Source organism: Chiloscyllium plagiosum, unplaced genomic scaffold (assembly GCF_037043375.1).
Source record: "Chiloscyllium plagiosum isolate Xiang-an unplaced genomic scaffold, Cpla_swu_hap1 HiC_scaffold_1, whole genome shotgun sequence".
Classification (NCBI taxonomy): domain Eukaryota; kingdom Metazoa; phylum Chordata; class Chondrichthyes; order Orectolobiformes; family Hemiscylliidae; genus Chiloscyllium; species Chiloscyllium plagiosum.
The window spans coordinates 67,091,191-67,111,702 of NW_028270139.1; the positions used below are offsets into that span (position 1 = coordinate 67,091,191).

General features: G+C 40.4%; 1 protein-coding gene across 3 annotated transcripts; it reads left to right on the top strand.

Moving 5' to 3' along the window:
* The first annotated feature begins 6,376 nt into the window (after nt 1-6,376).
* uchl1 (ubiquitin carboxyl-terminal esterase L1 (ubiquitin thiolesterase)) lies at nt 6,377-19,927 on the top strand. 3 transcript variants are annotated; one of them, XM_087987627.1, is made up of 9 exons: nt 6,380-6,832; nt 6,936-6,947; nt 7,211-7,339; nt 15,351-15,501; nt 15,873-15,958; nt 16,033-16,080; nt 18,642-18,711; nt 19,231-19,289; nt 19,455-19,927. In XM_087987627.1, exons 1-9 carry the CDS (start codon nt 6,800-6,802, stop codon nt 19,539-19,541), a joined length of 675 nt encoding a protein of 224 aa, XP_087843753.1. In that variant the 5' UTR covers nt 6,380-6,799; the 3' UTR covers nt 19,542-19,927. The 3 variants fall into 3 exon arrangements, with proteins under 3 accessions (XP_087843761.1, XP_087843753.1, XP_087843758.1); XM_087987635.1 differs by lacking the exon at nt 16,033-16,080 and having other exon boundaries at nt 6,377-6,832; XM_087987632.1 differs by lacking the exon at nt 6,936-6,947.
* The last annotated feature ends 585 nt before the right edge of the window (nt 19,928-20,512 follow it).

The window sequence follows — 20,512 nt, forward strand, 5'->3', positions numbered from 1 at the left end:
TCAAGGCCTCATTGTACTCTGAGATAATATTCTTCACTGTCCAGAACACCACCTATTTTGGCGTCATTTCTGAACTTACTAACCACACCACCTATATTCACATCCAAATCATTTATATAAACGAAGAAAAGGTGGAACCAGCACCGATCCCTGAGGCGCACCACTGGTCATAGAGCTTCAGTCTGAAAAACATCCCTCCACTACCACCCTCTGTCTCATACTTTCAAGCTAATTTTCTACCCAACTGGCTAGCTCCCCCAGGATCTCATGTGATCTAACCTTACTAATCAGTCTACCGTGCAGAACCTTGTTGAACACTTTTACTGGAGTCCAGAGACAACGTCTACTGTTCTGCCTTCATCTATCTTCTTTGTCACCTCTTCAAAAAAACTCAAACAAGTAAGTGAGACACAATTTCCCAAGCACAAAGCCACGCTGATTATTCATAATCAGTCCTTGCCTTTCCAAATGTACATAAATCCTGTCCCTCAGCATCCCCTCCAACAACTAGTGGGCGGCACGGTGGCACAGTCGTTAGCACTGCTGCCTCATAGCGCCAGAGACCCGGGTTCAATTCCCGCCTCAGGCGACTGACTGTGTGGAGTTTGCACGTTCTCCCTTTGTCTGCGTGGGTTTCCTCCGGGTGCTCTGGTTTCCTCCCACAGTCACAAAGATGTGCAGGGCCAGGTGAATTGGCCATACTAAATTGCCCGTAGTGTTGGGTAAGGGGTAAATGTAGGGTATGGGTGGGTTTCGCTTCGGCGGGTCGGTGTGGACTTGTTGGGCCGAAGGGCCTGTTTCCACACTGTAATGTAATCTAATCTAATCTAATGTAATCTAATCTAATCTAAAATGAATACAAAAACTGACCCACCAGTCTTGTCAGGCTTATCGATCTATAGTTCCCTGTCTTTTTCCTCACAACCTTTCCTAAATACTGGTACCACATCAGTCAAGCTCCATTCTTCTGGCACCTCATCATGGCTATAGACACAAATATCTCAACAAGGGCTCCAGCCATCTCTTCCCTAGCTTCCCACAAATATTTGGGAAATACCGAATCAGGTCCTGGGGATTTTTTTACCTTTTATGCATTGTAAGACCACCAGCACTTACTCTTCTGTAATATGTACACTTTTCAAGCTACTGCTATTTATTTCCCCATGTTCTCTAGTTTCCATGTCCTTCTGTACAGTAAATACATCTTTAACCCTTTTAAGTAATTTTACATCACTATTACAGTCACTTTGATGAAGGGATACAAAGGTCTAACAATCTTTTGTGGAAATAAAACTAACACTTCTTCCTTGTGTTAGAAGTCGTCAATATTCTTTTCCAGGAACCATCAGCATCTTTTCTTTTTTTTTAGTTCTTTGCTCCTAGATTTGTTAAAATTATTTTGTTTCTGATTCTGTAGTTTTTAACTTTCTTTTTTATCTCAACCTGTCGCTTAGAGTATGCATGGTTTCCGTTCTGATGCTCGTTATCGTAAACGTATCTGAATGTGTTTTAATGCAGGCAAGGGATTAAAAAAATTCCCTCACAATTCATATAAGAATGTTGTAAAATTATTAATTTATTAGTAGAATTCATCTTAGGCTACCTGTGATAAAATCTGTCCCACTTGTCCAAGATGAAATTGATAAACATCAAAAATTGATATAATTGATGTCACAGATACAGTAGAAATTTCAGCTAAGAATAAATTTGACCAAGATGAATAACTTACCACCAAAGCCAGTAATAAATCTATTCTAGCATTTCAATTACATTTTAATGACAAATATCTGAACATTTGGCACTGATTATACTGTCAGGCAAAAGGGGAATGAGATAGCCTGAGACAGTGAGGTATAGTCTGATTTACTCCTTTCCCTATTTATTACGGTCCCTTGCTACAAGCTGAAGGACGTACCCCAAACCCTGGTTTTCAAATTCCAATTTTTGAAATAAACCCACAGCAAAGATAACATTTTTGTTTACAAAATATTCAAAACACCAGTGGGATTACTTTAATCCTCCACCCACATGCACAAGCACTTAGGAAATTCAAGAAGACAGGACAGGAGAGGAGATAGTTCATAAATTATAAATTTTAGTAAGTCCAAAGATTTCAACTTCAGTTCATGTGAGTTCCTGGAGGTCAGTGTCCAATAACAACCTCTTTATAAGCTGAGGAGAAAGTGAGGTCTGCAGATGCTGGAGATCAGAGATGGAAATGTGTTGCTGGAAAAGCGCAGCAGGTCAGGCAGCATCTAGGGAACAGGAGAATCGACGTTTCGGGCATTAGCCCTTCTTCAGGGCTAATGCCCGAAACGTCGATTCTCCTGTTCCCTAGATGCTGCCTGACCTGCTGCGCTTTTCCAGCAACACATTTCCATCTCTTTATAAGCTGAGCCCTGCAGTCTATTCTTTTTGCAAGCAAAGTGCAGATTTCGTTCCAATCAGTAACTTGGAGACAAAAGTGGAGGGTCTGAGGCAGGCTGCCAGCTCAGCTTGGAGTCCTAGGTTAGTGTGGTGCTAGAAAAGCACAGCAGTTCATGCTGCCTGCACCACTATAATCTAGAATCTAGTTTCTAGCATCTGCAGTCCTTGTTTTTACCCAGCCTGGAGTCCTGTCTGCCTCTGAAGGTCAAACAGCAACTGACTTAGAGTCCAAGAATCATATATTAAAGCAATTTAAAGGCTCAGATTTCGGTCATATGACAAAGACAGGCATTTCAGGCACCAAGGACCCATCTCGGTGGGCTAATTGTAAAGGCACTAATTAACACAGCAGCTTTGCTACCTGTATCAGTTTCCAAGGCAACTATAAAAGCAATTTCTCCCATTTTAACAAAATAGCTCTTGATGTTTTCCTTTGTTCTGAGCTGGCTGGAAGCAGACAACTCATCCCCAAATCCTTTATGTCAGTTTTAGCTGGAATAGCTATGTCATACAGGAGATTCAGAAGCCTCTGGAATTACTATCATGTGACCAGCCTGGGCCATTTTATAAATCTGGCAAGGTCATCCATTTTTAAAAGAAACAGAATTTAAAGAAAAATAAACATAAGAGAATAATTTTCTTGTGATTTCTCTTCATGCCCTCTGCCAGGAGGACATAGCTCTGCTTGTCAGTGTGGGGGGCCCTCCTGGCTCCTTTTTACTTTGACTAGAATTGGTCTGCCTGCCAATTTACTCCCTTCAACACTTTTAATGTCTATTAGAAAATTCCATGTTCTTTTTGGACTTTGTTCAGTTTTCTACACCTTTACTGAACCTTACTGATGCAGTTCGAGAAGGATTGTGTAGTATCTGAGTAAAGCAATAGAATTGCTCACTTTCTGAAGGGGATACAGGAACACGGTTTCACAAAGTTTGTACAGCCTTCAGAAAGTTTGCTCAGTTTGGCTCCCCTTTAATATCAGGGCTCCACAGCAGAGGTCCCTGTATCTCTGCTATATTCCCATCTGAGTCAACTCTGTCCAGACAGATCTGATGGAGGCCTATAAGAACCACTAACCTCCTTTCGAGCTTGCTAAAATCCTGTCTGCAGTCTCTGAATAGTTGCAATGAAAATATACCGGTCTCTTTTTGGAACTGGAAAACCCTATCTCTCATTTTCCCTCCAGCCCCTCTCTTTGTCCCTAACACTAGCTGAATTCTAAGCTTTTCTGCCTCTATCTGTGTGATGAGACAATGTCCACCATCTGGTTCACACTCTCCATTGACCTGTTCCACTTGTGGATTGAGGTATAGTGCTCAAACAGCATCTGAAGCATTTTGGGCCATTTAACTTTAACAGATAATTCTAACTGTTGTCACTTTTAACTGGTTTGTGCTCAGAGATGTTAGTGTTTCATTAATCAAATTTCCTTGCTCTTGATGCACTTTCCAATCAGAATTTCCATAACTGTAAGATTTGATGTGATTCCTGTCTTGATTTTTACAAATAATTTTACCCACGGAAATTTCCTTATGGCTTCAGACCACTTTCTTTGACTCTGCTTCATCTTATCACATTGTCCATCCATAAATACCCTTGAGAAGGTGGTGAGGAGCTACCTTCTTGAGCTGCTGCAGTCTAGGGAGTGAAGGTAGGTGTGCTGTTAATTTCAAAGTTCTGACCCCATGACACCAAAGGAATGGCAATATAGTTCAAAGTTAGGATGGTGTACAACTTAGATGGGAACTTGAAGGTGATAGCCCGATGCCCTTGTCCTTCTAAGTGTTAGGTCAAGAGTTTGGATGGTGCTGTTGGAGGAAGCCGGAGTTTCTGCAGTGCATCTTGTAGGTATACACGATACTGCCACTGTGCATCAGTGGTGCATGTTGAAGGCAGTGCCAATGAACCAAGATGCTTTATCCTGGATTGCATTGAGCTTCTTAAATGCTACAGTGACTGCACTCATCCAGGCAAGTGAAAGGTAGTCCATCAGACTTCTGATTTGTGCCTTGTAGATGGTGGACAAGTATCAGGGAGATAAGGGGTAAGTTACTTGTGGCAGAATTCCCAGCCTCTGACCTGCTCCTGCAGCCACAGTATTTATATAGCTGGCCCAGTTCAGTTTTTGGTCAATGGTGACCACCAAGATGTTGATAGTGGGGGATTTGGTGATGGTAATGCCATTGAATGACAAGGGGTGATTAGATTCTTATAAAATTAGATTTCTCTTAGATTTGTCTCAAGAGAAGCAAATACAAGGTGACAGAAAACTTTCACATGGAACTGTGCTAGAGGCAGGTTCAATTGAGGCATTGCAGAGGGAATTTTACCTCTTTTGGGATTGAAGGGGGAATTGGACGATGAATTAAATCAAATATAGGATCATGGGGAATAGATAAGGGTTTAGCATGAAGTCAAATACTGAGAGCAGTGGTTCAGACACATATTCTCCTACTGCACTGCAAAAAGTTCTGTTATTCTCTTCTTCGAGATAGTCAGTACCTGGCCTTTGTGTGGCTACAATAGTTCTTTTTTACAATAAAACCTTCAATTCCTTGCAAATTTAAATCTGCTCTATCTCAAAATATAATAAAGTATTTTGAATACAATGAAATTCTGTGGAAAGAACAGCCATATTAACTTGCTTTAGTTGTAAAGATACACATTTATAAACCAGCTTTTGCAACTTCATTACAAGATTACCATTGCACCAAGACTCATAGTAGGCTCCAAATTTAGAAAATGTGGCATCAAGGTTACCTCTCAGCATGTGAGCATTTTCAATTTAATAACATAAAATATTATTTTTTGCTCTCAGATATAAATTGTAATCATTTTGCTCATCTGTACTAAATTTTGAGCCAGGTCATTAAAATGACACAGAAACATGCATTGGGACCATTCAGGGTGTTACAACCAGTGGTCAAACTAAGCAATCACCTAGAGTGCCAAACTTTGGAGAGGCAGTAGCAGCACCAAAAATTACATGAAAAGCGTGCTTCAGCAGTCCAAAAGAAAGCTCTAGTTCTACTGATTTACATTGATATGTACTGACATAGATATATTTTATATATATATATAATGTATTTACATTGCAGTCTTTTGCAAACTTTCACGTCCCTCATTCTGTTTGTGACAATTGTACAAATATGTATATCTGCATGACAATTCCAAATCTGCAAAATAATAACTAATACCAAAGAACACTATTTGATATAGCTTGTTCTATTGATATGATTATCGATTATATAAATTGCACAAAACACCTGGCAACTAGTCCAGAAATGTAGAGCGTTACATCACTGAACCATATTACACATTATAATGTGCATTTTGTTTTGTACATGTCTTGTGTAAAGAATAGAACAATGGGAATATGTTTTTTCATTTAATTTTTGGTTATAAATGCAGAATGTTTTATACACATGCACAATATTCATTTTTGAAAATGATCTGTGGTGGTTCAAATGTGGCAAAAGGCTAAGTTTCACCTTGGAGCTTGTAATATTCATGTACTGACCGCGAGGCTTTGGTTTTTTATTTGCTATTTTGTACACAATTGTAACATTATTGGCCGAGGACAAATTCCTTCAGTTACTGGAGGCCCGTCCCAAATAGATTAGAACTTACTGCGGTGGAGTAGCACTGAACTTAAATAGAAACAATTTCTGAATTTATGATTTAACTTATGGGATAATTTAATCATTTTAGTGCAAATGACATTGTGATTATTAATTCACACAGGGTTTTTTTTTAAACAGTTAACTTTCATTTCCATCAAGACGGCAAACCTTTGTAATTCATAAATACTACTTGTCAACATTGCTTCGTTATCAGTTTTGTTTTCAAATTGCTAACTATAAACTGCGCATTGCGTAATATCTTTCCAGAAATATCTAAAAGGCGGGGTAGGACAGAAACCCTTACTGCAATGTTCTTTCTGGGCAAGACAACTGACCAAGGCGTTAAAATCAAGTGACTTTTGTGTTTTTTTTCAAGAACCTGCTGAAACCTATTGATGGTGGTTTCCAGAAGGATCAGGAGAGTTGGACTGTGCTAACACCACTGCAACATTACCTAGCGTTGAACCCTCGGGAGAGGAGTGTGATTGAAACCTTTCCTCATCTGTCCCCGTTAAACCGGAGTTAACGGACCTAAGTAGCGGCTCCAGGTGCTTTGGCGATAATTTAATAGGAAAATTGATAGAGTTTGTGCCTCCCCGCCCCCCTATTTCGCAGTGGATTGACTCCTGGTCGCGTATTAAAGCCCCGCCTTTTGCTGGGGGCCTGGCAGACAGTGTGTTTGTTCACAGGCTGGGTTCTTCTCTCTCAGATACAGACCCAGGTACTGAGCTATCTGAAAGAAAGCAATAATGGAGTGGAAACCCATGGAAATCAACCCTGAGGTAGTAATCGCCTTTAGCCGCGTCATTGAAAGCGGCTTTGCTTTTATTTTAAAGTTGTTGGTCCTGGCGTGTTTTAACTGTGATTATTTTTTTTCCCTTTCAGATGCTGAACAAAGTAAGTGCGTAGCACGGATTCACCAAAACGCTAATTATCCGCAAATATTTTGGCTGGTCTCGATTTAAGTTAAGCTAGACAATCATTTACCGTGAAAATGGTTACTAAATTTTAAAGAACAGAAGTCTAAGTCAGTTTATTAAATAATAAACACTGCTTTAATCATATTCTCGATAAACTTTTTAACCTATAAATCGTTTTACATCTTAAAAAAATTAGATAATGATTTTGTGCTTTAACAAGATTCTTGCTTTCTACGTCAGTGTTTGTCTCGTCTGGGTGTGGCATCGAGCTGGAAGTTCGTGGATGTCTTGGGTTTAGAAAATGAATCCCTCTCCATGGTACCATCGCCAGTGTGTGCTTTAATGTTACTATTTCCTTTAAGCCAACAGGTAGGGTGCTAGCTATTTCTGAAGCAAATTCTAGTTTAAGTATAAACTAGATGTTGGAATGTGCACTATTATTGTCCAATATTCTAATGTTAATATGCTGCATCATTTTAATAGGCTTAAACAGCTACTACACTACTAACATGAGACAGCAATGATGTCATTGTTGCATAGCTAGCTTTTTTCTTTTCCTTAAATTGTGAACTCATTTAAATTCAGTTTTTTTTGAAGTGTGGTATTTGTAACCTGTTCACTGGCTGTGATCTGAATCAAGTGATTAAACAATGGTGCAATTCTCAATCTAGTCCTATTACAAATGGTGTAATGGAAATTGTCTGTCTGAAATGGTAGTCTCTTGATTCTAATTGGATTCATATCCATCTGAGCTCTAAAATGGATTTCTACTAAAATCTGATATTAAACAGTTAGCAAGAACTAAGCATTCCTTAGCTCACCAGATGCTGATGAATTATTCTTTGTACAAGCTTGAATATATTATGTATCCATGCTGACCTTGAATTCTCCCTTTTTTTTATCAATTGCTTGATCTTGTGATTCAGCAGTATAATGGCTGTAGTTAGTATTACTGCTTCAACATCAGAGAACTCTGGTTTGATTTCCACCCTCTAGTGTCTGCCTGGGCAGTTCACATTCTCTCCATCTGCCTCCCACAGGACAAAGATGTGCAGGGTATGTGGACTGACCATGCTAAATTGTTCATACTGTCTAGACTTGAGCATGTTAGCTGTGGGGAATATAGGGTAGGAAGTGAGGTTCTTTAGAGACTAGGCCAAATGACCTGCTCCCAGACTGCAGAGATTTTGATTCTACACTTCTAGTGTAAAGATCATATTTAGTATGGTTGAACCTTTTAAAATTTAAGCTCAATGATTCTAACACTACCATTTTGAAGCAGAATTAAAACTGTTCTCAGTTGACCAAAGGAAGTTTTCTTCATGGGACTCCTCCCTCCGGATTTGAGGTTGAGGGGTGACTGAAGGTATAAATGAGGTGAATAGCAGATTCATCCTCTTCCCCAGGTAGGAGTTCAAAACTTGAAGGTGGGATTGGAAAGACTTAAGGGGCCTGAAAGGCACCTCTAGTGGGTAGTTTTCTCTAGGGAACAAACTGCGAGAGGAAGTGGTGAGTACAGCTAATGTTCTTGTGACATTGGACAGCTGCATGAATCAGTTAGAACGATGAGCCAAGTGGGGCTAGCTTAGTTTGGGTAACTTGGCATGGATGAGTTGGACCAAAGGGTCTTTCTATGGTCAACTTCCTACTTTGATAGTCATAGGATAAGACTTTTGCTAAATGTCTGTGGATGCTCCATAAGACAGGAGCAGAACTGGTCCATTAAGCCTGTTCTGCTTTAAGATCATGGCTGATCTAAATCCTCCTTTCTATGTCCTTGTCTCTATTCCTTGCTGACTTAGATATTTATTCCTCAGCCTGAATTTGATAACAGGCTGTGGTTGGGTACATGACACTAGATTTTTCAACCCTCAAATTTGTCATGCTCCTTATTGAGATTATGCTGTCCCCTTGGACCCCAGGGGGGGAAACTACCTTCCTACATCTATCCTGTCTGATCCTCTAAATTGTTTTGGGTAAGCTTCTCATGGAGCATTTACTTTAGTACAATTTACTTGATGTCTTATGACAGTCCCTCTGCCTAGTGAACCTTCCTGGACTACCTGAAATGCCAAAACTTTCCTTGGAAATATGGGCCCAAGCCTGTTCAGTTTCCAGCTGTGGTCTGACTAACTTGAGGTTTTGCCTTAAAACTTAACTATGCTTTTTGTCAAAGACTAATTCAATTCACTTCACAATTGGCCAATAAATGTTCTGCTAGCTTTACATGATGACTCTCCTCTTTCTAGAGTCAGATGTACAGCATGGAAACAGACCCTTTGGTCTAACCCATCCATGCTGACCAGATAGCCCAACGCAATCTAGTCTCTCCTGGCCCATATCCTTCCTATCCATATACCCATCCAAATGCCTCTGAAATGTTGCAATTGTACCAGCCTCCACCACTTCCTCTGGCAGTTCAATCCATACACATACCACCCTCTTGTGGAAAAAGTTGCCCCATAGGTCTTTTACATCTTTCCCTTAATTCTGGACTCTGACCCCAGGGAAAAGACTTTGCCTGTTTATCCTATCCATGCCCCTCATAATTTTGTAAACCTCTAAGGTCAGCCTCTGACACTCGAGGGAAAACAGCCCTAGCCTGTTCAGCCTCTCCCTATAGCTCAAATCCTCCAACCCTGGCAACTTCCTTGAATCTTTTCTGAACCCTTTCAAGCTTCACCAACATCCCTCCAATAGGAAGGAGACCAGAATTGCATGCAGTATTCCAACAGTGGCCTAAGCAATGTCCTGTACAGCTGCAACATGACCTCCCAACTCCTGTACTCAATACTCTGACCAATAAGAGCATACTAAACACTGCCTTCACTATCCTATCTATCTACCTGCAACTCCACTTTCAAGGAGCTATGAACCTGCACTCCAAGGTCTCTTTGTTCAGCAATACTCCCTAGGACCTTACCATTAAGTGTATAAGTCCTGCTAAGATTTGATTTCCCAAAATGCAGCACCTTGCATTAATCTGAATTAAACTCCATCTGCCACTTCTCAGCCCACTGGCCCATCTGGTAAAGATCCTGTTGTAATCTGAGGTAACCCTCTTTGCTGTCCACTACACCACCTCCAATTTTGGTGTCATCTGCAAACTTACTAACTGTACCTCTTATGCTTGCATCCAAATCATTTATGTAAATGACAAAGTAGAGAACCACAACTACAATCCTTGTGGCACTCTGGTCACAGGCCTCCAGTCTGAAAAACAACCCTCCTCCACCATCCTGTCTTCTACCTTTTGAACCAATTCTATCCAAATGGTTAGTTCTGTTTTTCTGCTAGATCTAACCTTGCTAATCAGTTTCCCATGGGAACCTTACTGAAGTCTATATAGATCACATCTACCACTCTGCCCTTACCAATCCTGTTATTTCCTTAAAATCAATCAAGTTTGTGATACATGATTTCCCCCCCACACAGCCATGTTGACTATCCCTAATCAGTCCTTCCCTTTCCAAATGTATGTACATCCTATCCCTTGGCATTCCTGCCAACAACTTGCCCACCAGAGGTCAGGCTCACTGGTCTATAGTTCCTTTGCTTGTCCTTGCTACCTTTCTTAAACAGTGATGCCACTTTTGCCAACATTGTCTTCTAGCACCTCACTTGTGACTACTGGTGATACCAATATCTCAGCAAAAGAGGCCCAGCAATCACTTCTGTAGCTTCCTACAGTTCTCTGGTACACAATCAATCAGGTCCTGGGAATTTATCCACCACCTTACCTGCAAGGTTTGTAGCTCAGGTAAAAAGTTTAGGGTATAGGCTTGCTTGCTGAGCTGTAGATTTGATATCCAGATGTTTCATTACCTGGCTAGGTAACAGTGGTGACCTCCAAGTGCAGCCCAAGCTTCACTTGGAGGTCACCACTGATGTTACCTAGCCAAATAATGAAATGTCTGGATATCAAACCGACAGCTCAGCAAGCAAACCTACACCCTAAACCTTTTTAACCTGTTTCAAGGTATCCAGCACTTTCTCTCTGTAATCTGGACATTTTTTCAAGATGTCACCATCTCTTTCCCTACGGTCTATATCTTCCGTATATCCTCTTCCCAGTAAATACTGATGCAAAATACTCATTTAGTATCTTACTCCTCCCCTCCCCCTTCTGCAGCTCCACACTAAGGCTGCCTTGCTGATCCTCAAGGGGCCCTATTCTCTCCCTGGTTGCCCTTTTTTTGTCCTTGATGTATGTGTAAAAACCCTTGGAATTCTCCTTTATAATTCTATTTACCAAAGCTATCTCATGTTTCCTTTTTTGCCCTCCTGATTTCCCTCTTAAGTAGACTCCTAATTCCTTCATACTCTAAGGGTTCACTCTATCTACCCAGTCTATACCTGACATATACTTCCTCCTTTTTTTTTTCTTAACCAAACCCTCAATTTCTTTAGTCATTCAGCATTCCCTATACCTACCAGCCTTTCCCTTCACCCTGACAGGAATAGGAGAAAGGTGAGGATTGCAGATGCTGGGGATCAGAGCTTAAAAATGTGTTGCTGGAAAAGCACAGCAGGTCAGGTAGCATCAAAGGAGAATCGGTGTTTCGGGCATAAGCCCTTCTTCAGGAATCAGCCCTGACAGGAATATACTTTGGATTCTTGTTATCCCATTTCTGAAGGCTTCCCACTTTCCAGCTGTCCCTTTTTTAACCTGCAAACATCTGCCCCCAATTAGCTTTTGCAAGTTCTTGCCTAATACTGTCAAAATTGGCCTTTCTCCAATTTAGAACTTCAACTTTTTGATCTGGTCTATTCTTTTCCCTCATTTTAAATATAATAGCATTATGGTCGCTGGCCCCAAAGTGCTATTAACCTCTCTCTTCCTACAGTATATAAAGTGATTATCCATTTATTTAACTTGTCTGTATTCTCACTACTGTTTGTCATCAAGTTTGACTTGTATATTCACTCCTTGGATGCTGCCTGACCTGCTGCACTTTTCCAGCAACACATTTTCAGCTCTGATCTCCAGCATCTGCAGACCTCACTTTCTCCTTGTATATTTACCTTCCTCATACAAGTCAGTGTTTCAAGTACTTGTGGCCCTATTATAGGTTGTTGTCATTTAAAATGAGCCCTGGTGATTTCTTAGCCAATCCTCTTTCCCTATCATCCTGTCCCAATAATACAGTAAAAATGCAAATACACTGCATTCACACTTTTTTTTTTTCCCTTGTCTATCCTGATTCTTTACACCCTAGAATATAAATGAAGTGTAACTTCACATGGCCATGCTGACTAATCATATTATAAAGTGATTACTAGATAAACCTATATTCAAATCAATTTAACTGGCCTATATCTTTAGTGTCTAAATTAGTAATTCTACAATCCCCACACTTTCCAGAATAAGGACTCCTGGAAGACTTGGCATCTATTCAAGATCCCTAGAGTTTTCCCCAGCCCCCCCTCCTAGTTTTGTCTGGGCAACTTTGTCTTTGCCCCTTGATTTCCCATTTACCTTGGCTTTTTCAATTGAGTCTTGTATTCATTAAATCCTAGGTATGCTATAGTGGAGTGGTCAAATGTAGTTAAAGCTTTCTAATTTCAAACACTTCACTTGGTGAGAAGCTACTCTACCTTGATTTAAGGTAGAGATTGGACAAATGCTTGGATCTTAAATGGGCAGCTGCAAGTATCTAATTAATCCAAGATGTATCTGCAAAATATTCAAGAATGAAGCCTCCTAAAAAGACTACACCTTTTTCTGAAATAAATTGTAGTTTGAATCTTTCTAGGCAGAGATTCAGATGGGCACCCACTTCAGATTAAATGGCCCCCATAATTATTCTATCAATATTAGACTGTACTTTCCACTCCTTGCCATGGAAAGTAAACCAATTGGGTGATAAGTTCTAAACAGAAGGCAGCAGAGCTGCTATCAGATGACTCTCCTGGTCAAGATTACCTGACAACAAGATTGTCATGCATCCAGGTTGAGTTTGCAGTTGAATAAGCAATATGTAGAAATCTCTCCAGCTGAGCTGGATTAGCTCTCTGCCTAATCAATACATATTTAAATCAATACATATTTATCTAGTTTAGTTCTGAGGTAATCTTATGGGTTTTTGTTTTCTGCGTGAGTCACTTAGCCATAAGGCCCCAATTTTGGCAAATGAAACAGGAGTACCTTTTTTTTTTCATTGCTTCCACCAGAAGGTGGTGAATCTGTGGAACTCTGCCAGTTTGTGGCAGTCAAGACTGTTTAGGAACTCTTCATTAGTAAGAGGATCAGGTTATGGAGAGAATGGAATAGCAGAACAAATTGCTCTCCAAGGCGCATATTAGGCCGATGTCATACCTTAAATGTTCCTTCTAACCCCACTATTGTTTCAACCTCTTAATCATTTAAAAATTGAGAAACTAATGATGCCAAAATCAATTTAACTCACTTTCCAGTCTTGTTTAGGTCTCTATCTTCCATAACACACTTTGCTTGTCCAGATGGAACCATTTTCATGTGACTTCAAGTGAAGTACTATTTCTGACACTTCGGCTCTGTACACTTTTCATGCAATTTCATTCCCAACCACTAGAGGACACTTGAGTTCAAGCTGTCTTTAATTCTGAAATAGCAAATAGTTCAGCATAGCTTTAACCAACTAGCTCCAGTCCTGAGGCTTTAGTGGTTCAATGATGCAAAGTAACTTCAAAAAATAAGTCTAGAATGCAACAGAAATTCTGCATCAGTTCATCACTTCCTTAATTAGTCACCCACTTTTGCTGAAAGCAGTTATCTTGATGCTAACTCGGGTGAACTCTTGCATTTAGCACTTGTTATGTAAATTTGGGTGCTTGGACATCCCAAATGCAATTCTGAAGAAATTGCAGATCTGACTGCACCTGGAAAGAGACCTGTTTTCAATCTACTAATACTTCAGAAACATCAGTACCCCCTCCATAGTTTTCAATTTGGTCTCCCTGTCTCTATATAATTAACAATACCTATTGCACCAAAGTTAATTCCTGTACACTAAGCATTTTAAAGTTTTGTTTCCCTGATCCTAATTTTTGATTACAAACTGTCTCTCCCAGTTCTACCAGCAAGGTGCTATTTGATATCCCATGTTGCAATCTCTCTCTTGTCTTGTAAGCCTATGTCAAACTCTCTCCCTTTTTTTTAAGCTTTCTCTAGAGCCCTACCTGCTCAGGTCAGCAGGACAGTCTCAGCATGGTTCAAGTGGAACTAGGATTTTGACATGTAGCTGTTTGTCCTGTTCAGTCTTTAAGACTCAACTATTAGATCACTTTAAACTCTTGCCAGAAACGTTTTTTCTGTTTACTTGATCATGTCATCTCCCTCTTGTGTATGATCATGAGGTCCCAACTCTTGGTCTGTGCCCAAGTCTTTAGCACAGACCATCAGGCCAATTTAAATACAGTTCTAACTCCTTAAATACAATTTATGACCACTATACAGTACACTGGTGTAGTAGCTTTGTTTGCTTCTGTTCACTCAGACAACACTTTTTTTTCATCAGGGTTTTGAACCAACACCTGCTAAAGATAATTAAACATGAGCACAAAACTTTGATTTGGTCTCCCATTTGTTCCCTTGTAGCTAACATACTCTTCAGCTTAGCTTTTGAGCTGGCCATGAGTGTTCTAGCAGTTGAATTGAACAATTGGACACCAAGCACACCTTACCTGCCTACTTGGTTCCAAAGGGAAATTTTTAAAAAAGTTTCCACTTGTGATGTTGGTATCACTGGCAGGCCAGCACTTATTGCCCACCCCAGTTGCCTGTGGTGATGAGCAGCTGCCTCACTGCTGTACCATGATCCCATTTTAGAGGGATTTCCAGTGACACAGGAACACTGATCTATTTCCAAGTCAATGGTGAGCCCTTTGAAAGGGAACTTGGAAGTTGATGTCCTCATATCTGCTCTTCAAGATGGAAGTGATCATGGGTTTGGAAGGTGCTGTCTGAGGATCTTTGCATTTCTGCATGATTGAGGTGCCAGTGTTGAACTAGGGTGTACAAAGTTTTAAAAATCATACTACACCCAGGTTGTAGTCCAACAGGTTGAATTGGAACCACTAGCTTTGAGTCTGCCCCTTCAGGTGCAAGCTACCTGAAGGAGCAGTGCTCTGAAAGCTCATGGTTCCAATTCAACCTGGTGTTTTTTAACTCTGCATTTCTGCAGTTCATCTGGATGGATGCAATACCAGAAATCTCACCAACACTGACACTCGGTGTGCTACTATCTTCACCAGCGCACCCCCCCCCCCCCCCCCCCCCCCCACCGATGTTTACACCATAAACTTGAGGCCACTACAAGCAGTTTGACTGACTGTCTTTTTCATGTGGGATCTGTAAGAAATCTACATGTAAACCTTTCTTTTTCCCCCCCCCCCCCAGCATGAATCGTACAGGGACCGTCAAACATCAGAACTGAGTGGAAAGGGTATTGACTCAAAAGTTTACTTCTTGAAGCAGACCATTTCAAATTCATGTGGAACTGTTGGTCTTATCAATGCCATTGCTAACAATCAAGATAAACTTGACTTTGGTAAGCAAGCTGGATAATGTCTTGGGCAGTTCTGGTAAGGCCACTGGCTACTAGCCTATTCCATTCCACATCTCTATTTCAGTAAATGTATTGAAAGATTTGCTCTTGTTTCAAGCTGAGTAATTGTCTCTCATTAGACTGACCGACTGACCCAGTCAGTAACCTGGATCTAAACTCAAGTATCAACTTAGTGCATTCAGAATTGTTTCAAATGACTAAGGAACCTGCTGTAGTGGTGTCCCTACACTAGACTAGAAGGTCCATGGTTAAATCTCACTCTGACATGTGTAATAACATCTGAACTAGTTGATTAGTTAAATATTTTAAAATTGTCATTTTTAAAATTAGTTCATTCAATCTTGTTGTTGCAGTGGAAGGCTCTATATTGAAAAAGTTTCTGAATGAGACCATGGACCTTTCAGCAGGAGAGAGAGCTAAGCAACTGGAACAAAACCAGGTGAAAAATTGTTCACTTTGACTAACTGGCATTTGGTTTACAGCACATTCTCAATGTTTCTACTTTATCTGCAGGAAATTAAATCAGCACATGATGCCACTGCACAGGAGGGAGAGTGCCAGGTAAAAGCTCTTGAATTTTTCAGAAGTACTTGTGGAAAGACCATGTGCTTGTTGCTTATCTTAACTGACTGCAGTCGGTCTTGACCGCTCTGTAGGAATTCCCTGGTTCAAACTTAATGTAGGTGATCTAGTTTGTGGAACTGGTAATAGGGAGATGTGAGGCCCTATTAAGGCCTCACAACACCAGCATTCAAAAGCAATCAGCATAAGGTGCTGGGTTTAAACCATTCAATCTGTCCCAGTTGAAGATTTTGACTCATTTCCTGTTTTAAGGGTCCCATTGGGGAAATTGGATGTTAGTACTTGACAAATTCACTCTATAATATAGATCTAGTGCCCAAGATTGCAATACAAGTTATCTATGCTGCTGGACCTCCATTGATTCAACCAAAGTTGAACAGATTGTTTGGACAATAATCCAGGGGCAATTCAGCTTCTAATTGACAATTCATTGTAAGTGAACACTACTTGGTTAACTGCTAGTTATCCTGAAATGGCCAGTGGATAACCTGTAATTCCTTGTAAGTGACCACATACTAAGCCTCAGTCAACATCTGGACAATACAACTATCTCCAGTGTAAATAACATAGTTTCTACTCATACTGGTTTTGAGGATTCCTGAACCAGTTCACAACCCAAATCTCCTCCATGGCTGGCTGTCTTATTGAATTTCTTTAAATGGGTTTCTCAGATATCTGGGTCATTAGTCAGTAGTCCCTTAGTTTTAGTTGGATTTGCTTCATCCTCCTGATACTTCTGCAGTGCTTATTGTAAAATGACATTTGTTTACAATCATGGGTGATGTCACTTGATCTGCAAATCCATTTCCCTCTAACTTGTTGCCTCAGCCTATGTACATCTGCACTTGCAGAAGCAGGAACTGATGCTGATCTGTTGTCATCTGCAATACCAGACCATCTGTATTCAGGCCCTACAAAAACTTGCTCTAAGGAGCCTGCTGTATCCATGCAAGTGATCCAGACTGAAGCTGACTTCAGTCAGGGTGGCTGTATCCTAGCCTTCAGCCAGTGTTAATCTGCATGAAAGCTAGAGGTAACAGGCACCATATACAGCACATTCTGTGGGACTCTGCCTTCATTACTTCAACACCACAAACTAAACACTGGCATATACCCAGCAATGGGCACAATTGTCCAGGAATGTCCTATGTACACAGGGCAGTAACTAGCCAGGTTGTTTCTGATCAGTCTACTTGTGTAGAATCACTTGTCAGTTTAGCTCTACCAGCCCACTCAGATCTGGCTCTCATTCTTTCCTCTGGGAAAATGTGACAAGTCACTCAAGAAATGAATGACACTCCCTGGGTGGAGTCAATGGGAGTGAGGGGAGGTCATTCTGTACTATTAGAAATCGCCTTGTGTGGATTGGTAGCTTGAGGTTAATTATTTCAGTCCTGGACTTTGTTACAAATGCTGATCTATCTTTTCTCTCCCTGATTTTATGACAGCTCTGCAGCAGGTAGGACTTGATGCCAGGCTTCTGGCTCAGATATAGGGGAAGTATCACTGTTCTCCAGTGACTAGAAGACTTGTGCAGAATTGGGAGGGGTGTGTTTAATGTCCAATTATCAAATGTTCTAACCAACCTATTCAGATGCTGCCCACTTCTGGAACAGGTGGGGCATGGATCTGGGTTTCTCCTGAGGAAGGGCACTACCATTGCACAAGAGTACCCTACTCAATAGTGGTTAACTTAAACCATCTTGAGCTGTTTAAATGATTGTAACAATTTGTCACTAGCAGCAAGTGGTAGCATTCTGCTACTTAAGCAGCCTGTCATGTAGCAAGATGTGCACAAGTACAGCATTGAACCTGATTATACTAGCCATGAATATTAAATGTGCACCATTAGCAGGGGTTGGGTTTCAGTGGTGTAGAATTTCTATCCCCCTTTAATGGGTGGGGGGGTAGTAGTTTAAAACAGCAGCTGCAAGGAAGAATGAAGGATTGCAGATCACTTGCATGATTGCATTGATTAGTGAATATACTCTATTCTGCTTTTCCATCTTATTCTTCACCTCTAACTTCAGATGTAGAGTACTTTTATGTATGAGGAAATTAGACCTATATGGAGACAAAGCAAATTGCTGGAGAAACTCCACAGGTCTGGCAACATTGAGATAAAGCAGAGTAAATCTCAACAGATGTTGCCTGACTCCAAGCTGCTTGCAATTTTGTTGAGTACTAGCATCTACAGTTTTCCTTGTACTGGAAACTAAAGTTGATCAGCTTAATTGGCTGGGCAGTACACCTGTCATTGTGGGTTCAATTTTCTGCACCAGATGAGGTTACTGATAAGTCCTGTCTGCTCAATCTCTCTCTCTGTCTCTCCCAAGGTATCTTGGCCCTTCAGGCAAACTCTCCTCAAGCCTGCTAAGGTTTATGGTTCTACCTCTTACCTTAAATTCACTTTGCACAAGCCATAATGTAAAGTTAGTTGCTAAACTTTAAATTGTCTGAGTACTTTTATTGAAGTAATACTATAGCAGGCATGCAGTGCTATTTAAAACATGCAACTAAATTGTGCATTTCTTCAATAGGTACATGAAGATGGCACAAACTTCCATTTTATCACTTTAGTTGGTGTAGATGAGCACCTCTATGAACTAGGTAATGTCTTGATATTTCCTAATGTAACTTTAGTGCATCTAGTTGATATAACCAGTTTCTGTATAGGGAGGTCAGTGTAAACCATATCACTGACCATGCACTTCATGAATAGAGCTTTCATTGCTAAAGGTTATGAAGTGCAAGTGTTGAAGCACTTCAACGTTACAGGTTTAAATTCTTCCAAAGGCTAAAAATCTCAAAACCAGGTTATAGTCAAGAGCTTTATTTGGAAGCACTAGCTTTCTGAGCACTGCTGAAGGAGGAGCAGTACTCCAACAGCTAGTACTTCCAAATAAAGCTCTTGGGCTTTTAACCTGGTGTTGAGATCTTAAATTTGTACACCCCAGTTCAACTCTAGTATCTCAATAAATTCTTCCAATAGATTAACAGCAGACATGACATTATTTCTGACACCAGTTCTTCACTTGCACAAAACTGAATCCTCAACCTTGGTCATCTAGAAAACTTCTGTCTTGTGTACTTTAAATGTGAAAAGTGAACTTATTTCTTTTTTTAAAGATGGAAGAATGCCATTCCCTATTGACCATGGAGAAACATCAAATGATCAACTCTTGCAGGTTTGTTTCAATGACACTGACATTCCTTTATAATAAGCATCCCCTCAAATGGCCTCATCCATTGCTTCAACTCACTAAATTGGCATTAGTCCATCAAGAGCACTCACTGTTTTGTGCTGAGCAAAGCTAAACTAGGATTTTTAAAATCTTATCTCCTCTCTGTAGGATTCAGCAAAGATATGTAGACAATTTATGGAGCGTGATCAAGGAGAAGTTCGCTTCACTGCTGTGGCCCTCAGCAAAGCCTCTTGAATGTCAACTGCACAATCACTTCAAAGTACTGTTTTAAGCTTTCTAAAATGCTTGCTTAACTTTATTGGGGTACTTTTTAATACTTTTGCACTTGTGTAGAAGTCTTAATGGCTGGCATTTCTGCACCCCTTTGTGTAATATTGTTATCTTTGGATTGTAGACCAGTGTTTGCTTTAGAATATAAATATTGGATTGTAATGTTTCATGCCTAACATGCAGTGTAATTGGTCAGTCATTTAAGTGGCAAAGCATTCTGCAACTTCTGACTAAAGTTGAAGGTTAGCTGCAGGGATTTGTAGGAAGCTTGTTCAGTTCCACATTGTGCCTCTTTTACAGCTACCCCTGCCAACACTGGCTGTAACCTGAAATAAAAAATATGAAAGCAACACCTTGTTTGATGTCTAATTCAGTAGGACTTAAATCTCTGCATGGGCACCAACACTAGCTTTTGACTGGCAAGTCCAGATAACTAACAACTGCATGGTTGATCTAATCCTGAACTATAAACATTTTAATGTTGTATGTTTGAAGTTCTCATTAAAGTTAATCTCTTTAACCTAACCCATCAGTTCCTTTTCACCTAAGGTTGTTTTCTGAAACTTGAAATGGCTTGAATTTTAATGTGGTTCAAGATGGTGAGGACTGTAGATGCTAGAGTTGTGCACTTAAAATGAGGTGCTGAAAAAAGCAAGTCCAGCTGTGTCAGATCCAGAAAGTTTGTTTTTGGCAGGATTCCTTGGGACTCTGGTATGGGCACTACTGGTTGGGTCAGCATTGACACCATCTATTGTACTGCATCAATTTGAAGTCCCCACCACATTGGTGCAGGATTTTGTAAAACCATTTGGAGGACATTGCAGAATTTTCTAACAGCACACTAAGGATGGGTGGCTTTGATAGGAATTTGCAAGCATTAGTTTTTTCCCCATATTTACTGCCTCCTTCTTCAAAGCCATAGCTTGGGAGGTGCT

Bases quoted from the DNA above. Each gene is read 5' to 3' on its own strand.
- uchl1 (XM_087987627.1), top strand. From the start codon at position 6,800: ATGGAGTGGAAACCCATGGAAATCAACCCTGAG. The intron at 7,340-15,350 runs GTAGGGTGCTAG...CCCCCCCCCCAG, and splicing joins TATTTCCTTTAAGCCAACAG to CATGAATCGTACAGGGACCG. The intron at 15,959-16,032 runs GTGAAAAATTGT...CTTTATCTGCAG, and splicing joins AGCAACTGGAACAAAACCAG to GAAATTAAATCAGCACATGA.